General features: G+C 38.2%; 2 protein-coding genes across 2 annotated transcripts; both read right to left on the bottom strand.

The window, feature by feature from the left end:
* Window positions 1-2,001: 2,001 nt before the first annotated feature.
* zmynd12 (zinc finger, MYND-type containing 12) lies at window positions 2,002-8,348 on the bottom strand. The gene is made up of 8 exons (XM_037684268.1): window positions 8,209-8,348; window positions 6,877-7,000; window positions 5,476-5,647; window positions 5,209-5,378; window positions 4,478-4,600; window positions 4,212-4,305; window positions 3,498-3,646; window positions 2,002-2,130 (listed from the first exon to the last, which is right to left on the bottom strand). The coding sequence occupies exons 1-8, from the start codon at window positions 8,346-8,348 to the stop codon at window positions 2,002-2,004; spliced, it is 1,101 nt and encodes a 366-aa protein (XP_037540196.1).
* A 1,958-nt stretch (window positions 8,349-10,306) lies between these two features.
* Window positions 10,307-12,066, bottom strand: LOC119417063 (epithelial membrane protein 3). Its single transcript, XM_037684267.1, has 4 exons — window positions 11,989-12,066; window positions 10,978-11,080; window positions 10,743-10,883; window positions 10,307-10,553 (listed from the first exon to the last, which is right to left on the bottom strand). The coding sequence occupies exons 1-4, from the start codon at window positions 12,064-12,066 to the stop codon at window positions 10,378-10,380; spliced, it is 498 nt and encodes a 165-aa protein (XP_037540195.1). The 3' UTR covers window positions 10,307-10,377.
* Between the last annotated feature and the right edge of the window lie 617 nt (window positions 12,067-12,683).

Here is a 12,683-nt window from a genome sequence, read left to right as displayed (position 1 = left end):
AGTAGTCTCAATAAAGTGAAACTTATGTGAAGCTTCATTTTTATCTCCCTTTGTTGTGGGCCAAATTTCCTGTCTGGAATCTTGGGGTGGGGGGGGGGGTCTGCTGGAGGGTCCCGGTTCAACATTCGTCAGCCAACAGTAAAGGGCAGCTTTTATTTGAACACAGTTTACACTACAACTGTGCTATTGTCTGGTATCTACTTCATCAGAAATATTGAACAAACTGTGAAATCTCTAAATGGATGGTGATTTTGGCCATCAAGTTGCAGCTTGAACGCTTAATTGGTTAAACTAGCTCCAGTAGTTGTCCCCGTCTAGTCTTTGACTTCATGTTTACGTAACAACACATCTTTCATAAACATTCTCACAGTCCCTGTTATTTGAGTATTTATACGCGCTGACAGAACACACCTTGTCGACAGTAATTCTGGTTGATTTCCTTGGGAGGCATTGATGACATGAGCAAGGTTATGGTTTCTGTTGAGTCCTATTGTGTCTTTAAAGATCAGCTGTCGCAGTGAAGTTGATTGCTACTGAGAGGAACATGTTTTATGAATAAAATATGATTCATTTACTGGCATGAGTGGTATCAGCGAGCCTGAAACAAACTTGTGGATAATTCTTGATGAGACATCGTGTTCAAGCACGTGCAAATTTTAATTACCATTCTGCTGCTATTGAATATTTGGCCATAAAACTAAAAGGGAATTAGCGATGATCCAAGTGTTTCCATGTTTTGCTGACTGTCAATGCAAAGAAAAAGTACAATAACGCCAAAAATACACTTTGTTGTATAATTCAGTATACTTAACACTAGTAGTAGATTTTTTTAAAATAGCTGTTTTGACAAATAATTGTATATATATATAAAGATTTCACAGCAATCACCAGGTGAATCTAATATATGTTCTAAAACAAGCCTGTGCTTTGCTAAAAGATTGCTATGTACTTTTATTTGCAGGAGAATGATGTAATGATTTTGCTTGTGTGACAAACTGCAGCTCTCGGCTGATGACTTTAGAAAATGTGTCTGAATGTGCTGAAGAACAGATTCTGGACTGTTGGATGCAAAATGTTTCTGTATAAAGGTTTTCAGAAAATGTCCTCAGCCATATTTTCTGTTTTTCTCTGTCCGACAAAGTGAAAACTGAATTCCAAATTGTTATTCACAAATGTTCAAAATGATGTAAATATACATCCCTCTTTTTTTTAGCTTAAAATAAAAAGTCATTATTCCAACTAATGAAACTGCCAAGTCCTTGTTTTATATTTTTAATGTGATGTTCATTAAAAAAAGTGTCATTGCAAAATATATATATATTAAAAAAATAAAATAAAAAAAGTTAAAAACAAAACAACTGCACTTTATTTGTAACTGCAGATGTTTCACTTCTCATTCAAGGAGCTTTCTCAGTTCAAAGAAACGAGTGTGGGATTCAAGTTATAAAGCAGAGGTGTTCTGTAAGCTTGCATAATGCAGATTGACACATGCAGATTGACCTCTCACTCCACAATAGAGGATCGTTAGGGTCTTTGTTAGTCCCACCCACAGAGGGGCCACACACTTGCAACTCACCCACTTTCAACCATGTAACCAGAGTGACCCCTCTGTGGGTGGGACTAACAAAGACCCTAACGATCCTGAAGAGGGAGCGGTCAATAAGCTGAACACCTCTGCTTTGTAACTTGAATCCCACACTCCTTGTTTCTTTGAAGTGAGAAAGCTCCTCGGATGAGAAGTGAAATGTCTTCAGTTACAAATAAAGTCCAGTTGTTTTGTTTTTAACATTTTGTTTGTTTTGTTTTTTTATTTACCATGTCCTGGATGGATGACTGAGGATCTTCATCAGCACATTGCAAAATATAACTACATGTTTATTACATGAAATCTAAATGTTTTGTCAGCTAATCTATTCACATGGGTGAATCATTTTGAGTGCTTTTATTTAGCAGATAGAGCAGATCTTCAAGCTAAAGCAAAGCTAAAGGTGAGTGTGTTGACTAGTCAGAACCGGGCTGTTGATCAGTCTCGGGCTGCACCAGCTGCAGCAGGCTCCGGATTGATCCTGTCAGGTCATGATTTGGTATCAGCTGGCTGGTCTGCAGGGCTGTGCGGCCAAATCCCAGCGCCTGGCACAGAAACAAGCACAGCTGTCAGACTCTCAGGAGAATAAAAGCTGATTTTTGTAATGATGTCACAGAAATTAGACCGCACCCCCAATGGCTTCATTTAATTCACTCTACCCACTGACATCTTGAAATATTGCACTGTTGTCCAACAAAGTAATTAAAATAAAATATGAACATAAAAAAAAGCTATTTGATTGTAGGGTTACAAAACATACAGTCTGTTCAGAAAGATTATGAACAAATCAAAGAGTTTTGAGTCAGCTAGGCAAAAAATAATAATAACTACTAATAACTAAATGGTTAATTTACTTATGAAAACCACTGCTCTTCAAAACTACATCATGTCTGCAGTTTGGTAAAAATCACCCAGGCCCCAATCAGGTACTGTACCAACTTTCTGAGTTGCTCTTTAAGGGCCAGGATTAACATGAAAATAATTTCTGAATTCTGTAAATTGGGATTGAAAATGCCAAAATATCAGTTTGTGAATTACAGCAAATGTCAGCTGCAAAACAACGAGGCCTGTAAAAAGGGCTGAAGTTGTTTTTTTACAGTTACGTCAATGACCAGACTTTGAGCCAACAGGATTGTTGTAGAACGTTGGCGCAAGCTGCACACTAAAGAATCCCCATCAATATTTCAGAGACAAAGCTGTTTTTAGTTGTAGTCTGAACTGGACAAGAGCTTTGCATCAGCTGTTGTTTTTACTGTCTCTCAAAGATACCAGTATATAATGTTGGATTGTTTTCTTGAATCGTGAAGTATTAATTTTCTTTGGTTCCATTTTTAAGATTCTTCTAATAATGCAAAAAATATAAAATTTTTAAAAGGCTTTCCACAAATGAAATAGTTTGCCCTCTTTAGCAGCTCAGTATGTTTGGTGTAGCTGTTGGTAAAAAAAAAAAAAAAGTCCTACTGTAATTAACAAAGCCCTAACGACCCACCACATTACAAAACAGAGATAAAAAATATCTTTAGAAATAGTTTAGACAGCCCTGTTTGTGTCGTGCTCATCCCTAAGATTGCCTACTTTGATGTAAGGACTCCGACAGGGTGAGCCTGTTTGGTGTTCGTATGCCCTGAGAGCGTGATGCATTTCCAATACCGCTTTTACCTTCTTTTGCACACTCCTTTAGGAGCTCAATGATTCAAATATCGTGGGGCTGAGATACAGTCTCCACTCACAAAGCTATGCAGATCCCGGAAACCAAGGTGGAATCAGAGTGTCGCGACAGTCCAATAAACCTCCACTAATTCCCACCTTAAGCTCACAGCGTCACCAATTAGAGCTAATCCAATCTTGAGATAGCGCTGGAGGGAAATGGAAAACTGTGTCACCGTGTCAGAGCTAACATCAGGTGACTTACCTTGAGGGAGTCTCCGCTGAGGAACCACAGCATGGCCAGGCTGTGGGCCAGCAGTGCAATCTGAGCAGAGTTTTTCATGAGGTGATTTTGTTCAAACGCTAACATGGCTCTAAGCATCTCATCCACTTCAACTCGCTGGGGTGTGGCAACTTGAGAGAAGAGAGACCAGCAAAGATATCTTACACAAGACCACATACACAAAACAGAGCAGTAAAAACATTCTGCATGCGAGTCACAGCAATGTGTCATAGATATGTTGTTGTTTGTTTATATTTATAGCTTGCATAACCATTTCTTCCACCTAATTTTTGTTAGTAAACACATGTAGCCCGGGAATTCACATCCCAGCTAACAGGCTTTGCATCAGATGTAGGGCAGCAGCTGTGATACGGGCAAGTAGTGCGGATGCTGCTCAGCCACAGTTGTGTCAGCAGTGGTCTCTAGACAGCTCTAAGCAGTAAATCTGGGGTTTAGCTTTTAGGATTGCTCAGCAAGACAGATTAGCTAAATATAGCAATGTTGACCCTATGTTTTTTTTTAAGTTTGTCTCAGTCTCATTCATTAGTTATTTTGTGTGTCAATGGACTCCTGGCAGGAGTTAAGAACATGGAGCATCATGAATGGCCTTTTCTGTTACAGCATTGTGTGCAAAAGACCTAAATAAGCTCAGAGAATTGTATTGATAGTGAATGTGTACGATTTAACGTGACGCACCATAAGAGGAGCATGATGACTTCACAGGACTTTGGATGTTTTGCATGCAGTTCTCGAGGAGTTTGGTCAGACGGCAGTGCCATGCATGTACTACCTGCAATATGACCAAAGCAAACACATAAAAATACCACATGTCTGCACATTAATAGAAGGATAAACATTATCTGGTACGCTTTTATTTGGAGACTCACCTGGGGTATATTTGAATGTTTTAATAGTTTAAAAACAATCTTGTTTTATGATGTATTTTGTGAAAATAGGCCCACCTCCGAGTATAAAGACTGAGCGATGAGAGTCTTCCCCTGTTTAACAAACACATCAGCCAAGAGAAAGAAGCCGCGACAGGTGATTGTGCTATCCAGGCCATACTCCTCAGTGGCAAAGTATATCTGCAAAAATCACAGAAATAAGCTTTTTTTTAACAAGGTTTTTGTATACCATATAAGAAATTACAGTAACTATGAAATTTGACTAAAATGCCTTATGAGTCAGAACTGAATTAAGTGAAATGTATTCTCAATAACAAAGAGAAAAATGTTTTAATATGCTAAAATTACATGCTGCAAAATAGAATCTTAGAAAAGCAACACAAAAGTGACGGGCGGCACACTAGATAAAAAAGCACAAGCGTGTTTTGAAGTTAGCTGAACAGCAGTAAAAGTTACAAGAATGGCCCATAAGCATGCGATTTTTCCATTTGGATCACACATTTTTGATTATTAAAAAAAAAAAGGAAAAAAAAACCCAACATGGAGAATTACATGAAGAAATGAAACTTTCACGGAAGTGCAATAACTGTATGGTCAACTTTACAGTCAGGAATAAACTAGTCAACTTTCTGAGTATTATTTTTCAACAAATACTTCAAGGAAGTGAAACAAAACCGGTTATAGATTCAATTTTGTGGCTCTTCCTGCTCCTTATTGCATCAATACAGATATAAAACTGTTGCACAAGATCATATGCTTTAGTTATCCCTAATAAAAACGACACATACGTCATTTGCAAAGTGAAACAGAGCTGTTTCCAGGTTTCCAATGGTTGCGTGGAAGCGGCCCATGCTTCTGTGCAGCCTGTGGTGAACTGAATGACCACACTCTGGACTCTTCAACACCTCCCACTCAGCCTGTGATAGCAACTCCTTTACAAGGGCAAGATTACCCAAGCCTGACGATGAACGAGAAAGCACAAAACCACAAACATTCAAGCATAAAACAGTAAATAAAAGGAGAGGAATGGGTGCAGTTTTGCGCTCTTCTCTTACCCATGTTGGCCTCAGCCAACAGCAAGAAGGCAGGGACGAGCTGAACCGAATGGTGGCCGTGGACCTCGATGGAGCAGCGCAGGCAGAACTGGGCGGCGGGCAGCATCTCTTGATGTTTACCCTCAGAAAGTTTGCTCTCAGCAACCAACCTGCAAATCTCAATTAGCTCTGCCTGAAAAAGGAAACAAGTTCACATAAGTTCCAAAGTTCATGCTCAATACTCCAGGTATAAAACCCAACAATAGTCAGTCAAGTCATCTAGATGGTTCCTTTTTTTGCTGAGACATGTTGTCCTTCATCCAAAGGACTTGTTCAATCTGAGGAGCCACCAAGAAAAACTATGAAAACATTCATAAGTTCCCAAGAGAAAAGGACAATTCTGTTAGGTCTCATTAACAATGGTTTCACTCATGTTTTTCTTATAAAACTCTGAAGAGATTCTAAAAGCGCTCTGTAAGCAGTCTGATGGCAACATGAAGAAAAACTCCTGCAGGAAGTTTTTCATTTGGAACTCCAAACATCAGCTACAGCTGTTGGCCAATGGATTGTATTAAAAAAAAAAAAAAAAAAAAAAAAAGATGCTGCTGATGCAACTTTTGTTTCTTTTGGAGCGCATTGTCAAATTACTGACCACTCCGAGTCTGGATTTGGCCTCTTAAGCTTGAAATGAGCAAAACAAAACTGAAATCTTAAGAACTGCATAATTTGAAACCCAATGATGTGTTTAAAAGGCAGACAAAAAGAAAGGTAAACTGTCTGTGGAACAAGGCTACTTTTAACAAAATTCAGTCAGTTCATCTGGATGGATTCTTTTTTTTTTTTTATTAAGACATTTCGTCCTTGATCCAAAGGACTTCATCAGCCCGGGGAGCCACAACAAACTTAGTCCCACAAGCAGCACACTCACATAGTTGACCAACCAGTTTTGCTGGTGATAAAATGGTTTCTGGGGCCTGTCCTCTCCTCCGTCGACTCCTCTGAGGCAGCCATAGCCAAAATGATTCAAAACATCAAAGTTCATGCTCAATAATCCAGGTAACAAGCAAAATGTGCCACTTGTGAGACTAAGTTTGTTGTGGTTCCTTGGACTTATGAAGTCCTTTGGATGAAGGATGAAACGTCTCAACAACAAAAAAGTAACTGTCCAAATGACCTGACTGAATATTGTTAGATTTTTTATTTTTACCTGGATTATTGAGCTTGAACTTTGATGAGGCTACTTTTAGTTTTTGGGGGGGGGGGGGGGGGGTGTCTTGTTTTGTTTTTTGCATTTATCTTGAAATATATGTAATAATTTAACTCAAAGGTATGAAGAAGCAGGGTTGCTTTTTTGACAGTTTGTCTCAAAGTGTATTTGTTTTGTTTTTACATGTGACTTCAATACATTAAATTAACTTTCACCTTTTTTATTTGGTTTTCCTCGCAACTGCCTTGCTGGAGGGCTGTCGGAGTACGGATGGGAACAAGAAACTGACAAATTCTTTCATGGATCCCTTCCCAGTCATCCTGCTGGTGCTCTGCACAGCTACGGAAATAAAACACAATATATATATATATATATTTGTCTGAAAGAAGTCTTTAAATACAGGAATCATGATGGCTCTATGTCAGCACTTTCCCTGATGTTGTCACTTACTGTCTTACGTAGTAAACTGAAAAATTAAATACGTAAAACCACAAGATGGCATAGAAGTCTGATACGATGTACCATTAACAGTAAAAATCTGCCCTGGTTTGAATTTTTCTGATATTTCAAATGCAAAGTCAGTTTGGAAGATAGTATCTGAGTTCACAAAGGACAAACAAAATTGTATAGTAACATAAGTGGTCTGTAATTTTGTTCATCTGGCTCCCTTCATCTTCATCTGTGGAAACCATCTTGGCTTTCCATGCATATTTATTTATTTATTTTTTTTACTTTGGAGGATGTTTGTTTTTTTCTTTGCACATCTTTTTGAACTTCAGAAATAGGCCTTGAGCAGACAGAAGTCCGGTCATGTCACATCACCAGTAGCCCTGACACAAGAAAGCTAGTAGTGATTTGATGGCCTAGTTAACAATATCACCTCCAATAATACCACTTATTGTAGCTATTTCCAGAAAATACAGAAATGTTTTTAATTTAGCACCTTCAATTCTAAAGAAAGCTTGTTTCTACTCCTGCGTCTTGTTTTGACACAGATGTAATGAATCCAAATCTGCATTTAATTCTGAACATGTGCTTCTCTTTAATTTGTTCTGAACTCAGTAAGGAAAGCATGCACAGCAAGTGGCTGTGAGCTCCCCTGGATTGACATTAGTGGTTCATCCTTTTCCATAAATCCCCACAGGAAGGGTCACCACATCCTCACTGCTGAGGCTTTTATTTAGCACCACCTTGTGTTCTGTAAACGAGTCAAGAGCCAAATGTAGTGATGGTTTATATTTTTTTAAATGCTGCTATGCTATGCACATTGTATCATCATAAAAGACGCAGGCAACAACTGGAGAACAAAAATAAAATGTCGTGGTAATGTGTTTTCCATCTGGTCCTCTCCCACATGTCCGCACAGTCACATGATGGACTGAGACTTAAGGAAAAGTTAAGATGGCGTACAGTGCCACCTAGTGTTTAAACTCTGAGTTTCACTAAACTCACATATTTTGAGATATTTCATATCTCTGTAATGTGCTAGTAAAACCGACATTTTAGACAGGGCAGCTATACGTTAGCGGTGTGTTGCTAAAGCTTACCAGTAATAAGTAACCCGACACTTAGTGCACTGCAAATGAGCTTCGCTTTCACAAAGTTCACAAAGCTTTTTCTTTCCTTTAGGGAAGGCAAGAGGAGTCACTGCAGAAGCTATCCTCGAAACTTGAGGTGCAGTGTCCATTAACACGAGAAATACTTTTTTTTTCTACGGCGATTAAAGTCCAGGAACGGTATAGCTAATAAAGCTAACAGTGGTCGCTATGGAAACCACGTCAGCGGTTCAAACGGCTGAGATACTTTACGTACTGCGGGAAATAAGGCAACTCTCGTATTTTAATGTCCTTTTCCTGTTTTTTTTATTTTTATTATCTATCTAGTATTTATCATTTGTCTGTCTGTATGTCCATTTATATAGAGATAGATACCTATACATATATCGTTTTCTTTTATCTTCCATACATTGTTGTACATAAACATACAGTATAGTTTTCTCTTTGACGACTGGCCTACATTGGACTGTCACATGCTTGCCAACACATACGCAACAGAGCAAACGTATGGTACTAACGTCAAAGTTTATCTTCAATAATCCAGGTTAAAAAATCCATCAAAGTTAAGTCTGGTTATCTGGTTTATTTGTTTTGTTGAGATGTTTCATCTTTCATCCAAAGGACTTCATCAATCCAAGGAGCCACAAACAGACTCAGTCTCACAAGCAGCACACTCCACAATGGACTAACCAGTTTGCTGAAGATGGTTTCTGGGGCCCACCCTCTCCCCCGTCGACCCCTCTGAGGCAGCCACAGCCAAAGTGGTTCAAAACATCAAAGTTCATGCTCAATAATCCAGGTAGAAAAATCCAACAAAGTTCAGTCAGGTCATCTGGACGGTTTCTTTTTTGTTTGTTGAGACATTTTGTTATTCATCATTAAAAGACCTGAAGCTCTCGACCTTGACCTCTCCAAGTGGCCTTAAGAATCTGTTGGACTCCTGGCAAGGACCAATGCAGACATGTTCCTGTTTTTAGTTTTCTACATTCGCCTTATAATCTAGCTGTTTTTGTTACGTTTTTGCCATCTTATTTGTAAAAAAAAAAAAAAAAAAAATCTGTATGCCTTTTTATAACTGTCTACTGTTGTCGCTGTTGTCCTTTGTTGTCATCATTCTTTGTTGACATCAGGTCTCTCTTGTAAATGAGTCCTCGAGGCTCAATGAGATTTACCTGTCTAAATAAAGGTTAAATGAAATCCAAAAGATGAAGGTATTAACCCTGATGCATGCTCAATAATCCAGGTAGAAAAATCTAAAAAAGTTAAACTTACATGAAGGTATTAACCACTCTGCAACTTCCAATTTGTAACTACAGTTCTGCTACTTTTAGCTAAAATTTTGGTACTTTTGGCTAGCCTATAGTTTTTTTTTTTGCCTTCTTTAGGTAGCTTTTGGCTACTTTTAGCTTCAAGCTACTGTTTTTGGTTTTAGCCAACCTTTTGTTACTTTTACCTTAGATGGCCTTTTGCTACACATTGCATTTTAGCAATAATTTTTGCTACTTTTGATTAAAATAGCAACATACAATATCAGACAAAAAAAATAAATTAAAAAAAGATTATAGCAACAATTGCAAAAAGTGTGATGAAGACATTGAAAATAGCAAAGAATCTTAATTTTGTCACAAAAATGATGACTCTTAAAATTTTAGTTCATACTTCAGAATAAAACAGAAGCTGAATGTACCAGAAAGTATATCGAACATGAATATAGCAAGAATTTCAAGCTTTTTGTTTTTGTAACTTTTATTTTGAAGTTGCAAATGTACATTCTACACATTTGCTTTTTGTACAAAACTAAAATGTTTCTAATTTGTGTAAATGAAAAATATAAGTCTTTTGAGGACAACAGTATAGGGACATCATCACTAATGAAAGTTATATGCTGCAGCTACATTACTTGTTTTCAATGGTTACATGTGACAACAGCAGAAGATAAAATGTCTTAAGGTTAGGTGATCATCTCAGATTTAAATATCATTATAAATGTTTAAATATTTTCCCCAACACATACTAACAATCACATTCAATGAAGCCTAAGCATGTGCATACATTATAAAAGCTTTGATGCTCTTTTAAAACTTGTGTCTTTGAACAGTGATGTCACTTTAGTCGCTTCGTTGCTGGTGCTGCCGTTGACATTGGTCTTCCTTTGTCTGGTCACTCTTTCTTGCGCAAGTGGATGTATATGATCCCGCTACACAACAAGAGAGGGACACACACCCAGGCCAGGATAAAACAGTAGCCAAAATATCCCGAAAACAGTTTTGGTGTGTCCAGAAGGATTTCCTTATTGTGGAGTGTGTAGATGAGAGCAGCAGATAAGTCTGTCAGACCTTAAAACACACAGAAACAACAACAGAACAGTATGAATCCATCTGAAAAGACTACTTTTAGTTGAAAACTGAGCTGTGAAACGATTGAAAACTTTTGTGTACTCTTAAGATCGGTGACACCTCGAATAAGGAGACTAAGTTTCTCCGTTGTGCCTTTCTCTAAGAGTCTAATTACACAGAAGTATTTACCTGCAAAGACTTGACACAGTCCAGTGAAGTAGAAGAGTCCACCCTTAGACATGGTGAGCAGCTGGCCCAAGAACACGAAGAAGGAGACTACAGAGAAGACCACTGAGAGAACCATGAGGACCTGCACTGCATGTAGCCACTCTAAAAGAAAGAAGAAAATATTTTAAAACCTATAATAATTCTCATATTTTATCTCTAAGTCAGGGTGGTTTTGATCAAATCCATTTCTTTTTACCTGTTTCTTTTGTAGATGTACACAACCAGGTGCCAGTGGAGTTGTCCAGCCTGCAGTTGTACCAAAGGTCTGAGTGTTTTGTGTTGTCCCACACCCACCAGGTCTTTTAAAGGAGATCAAATAATCAATAAATCAAAGCTATAAGTGCCTCATTAAGTTGATCAAATTTCCTGCGAAATTCAGAATACAATATAAAATTGTGCTTCTAACTTTAAAAACTCTCAATAACCAAGTCCAAGTTAATAAAGATTGTATTGTTCCATTCTTAACAGAGTGTTTCACTCTCAGACTGCAGGTTTACTTGTGGTTCCTAGAGTTTCTAAAAGTGGATGGGAGGCAGAGCTTTCATTAATCAGGCTCCTCTCTTCTGGAACCGATTTCTATAGTGTCAGACCAAAAGGGTGATATTGTCTGCATTTGAAACTAGACTTAAGACTTTCCTTTCCAGTAAATCCTTTAGCTAGAGTTGTCTTGGGTTTCCTGAGCTAAAGATTTTGCTACTATAGGCTTAGAATGCTGGAGGACAAACTGATCACATGTCCTCGCTCTGCTTCTGTCTTCTCTCTGCTCTCCATGTTTGTAATTATTGCTGCCATTAGCATATTTTTATTTGTTGTCCTTCCCATAGAAACTACAGTCTCTGACCCCAGCCAGTCGAGGAAGATGGCTGCCCATCCTGATTAGACTGGTTCTACTGGAAGTTTCTTCCTGTTAAAAGGGAGTCATTCCTTTTCACTGTCGCCTGTGTGCTGCTCAAGGGAGACTGAGACAAAGTGAAGATTTAATTCAGTCTACTGACTTTCTTAGATTGACAACTTTTGCTAAATGTGATTTTATAATGTACTTTATGTGAACATATTGTATTATAATAAAAATTGAATTAACTGTACATGGGTTTTCACGTGAATCTGAATTGGATTTATGAATGGGAGTTTTTATGTTGTCAGTGTTGTCCTCTGTCCTGAGATGATGTTTGTTGTTGCTGAAATATTAATTTCATAGGATCGTTACCTTTTCCATAGTTGCAATGAACAGCATTGCTAGTGTGATGAGATGCAGCAGGGTGACAAACACGAGAAGTAACGCCATTTTGAGTTTTCTACAAAAACACAAGAAAAGAACATCTCAGATATTGGTCTTGGGCCTGTGCAGTGCCTTTATGAGGTCAGCAAAGAAACAAAAGAACATGTGTGGAATTAATAAAACTGATCCAAAATACAAAAATCTTGACCTCCCTTCTCAATAGCAAACAGATTTAAAGTCTGGCTCAGCTAAAATTTGGATAAGACAAATGTTAGTCTGATCAACACATTTTACATTTTAGACATTTTTTTAAATATTTTAATGTTCAACACATGCGTCACTGTCCCAACAGGTTCATTTTAATTTACAATAAAAAAATAAAAATAAAAATAAAAAAAACAGCAGAAGGAACAATGTGGGTTCTGTCCTGGCTCTGGAACACTGGACCAGCTCTTTACCCTCACTAGGATCCTCGAGGGGTTTGAGAGTTTGCCTATCCATTCTACATGTGTTTGTGGAATTGGAGAAGGCATTCGACCGTGTTCCTCGTGGTACACTGTGGGGGGTGCTCCGTGAGTATGGGACTGGGTGCTCGTTATTACAGGCTGTTCAGTCCCTATACAAGTGGTGTGAGAGTTTGGATCCCATCAGGGTGAGAGTTGGACTCCGCCAGGACTGCCCGT

This window comes from Nematolebias whitei, chromosome 11 (genome assembly GCF_014905685.2).
Source record: "Nematolebias whitei isolate Nwh7 chromosome 11, NemWhi1, whole genome shotgun sequence".
In the NCBI taxonomy this organism is placed as follows: Eukaryota; Metazoa; Chordata; class Actinopteri; order Cyprinodontiformes; family Rivulidae; genus Nematolebias; species Nematolebias whitei.
Note: the sequence above shows the minus strand (reverse complement) of the source record. Positions and strands in the feature narration are given on the sequence as shown.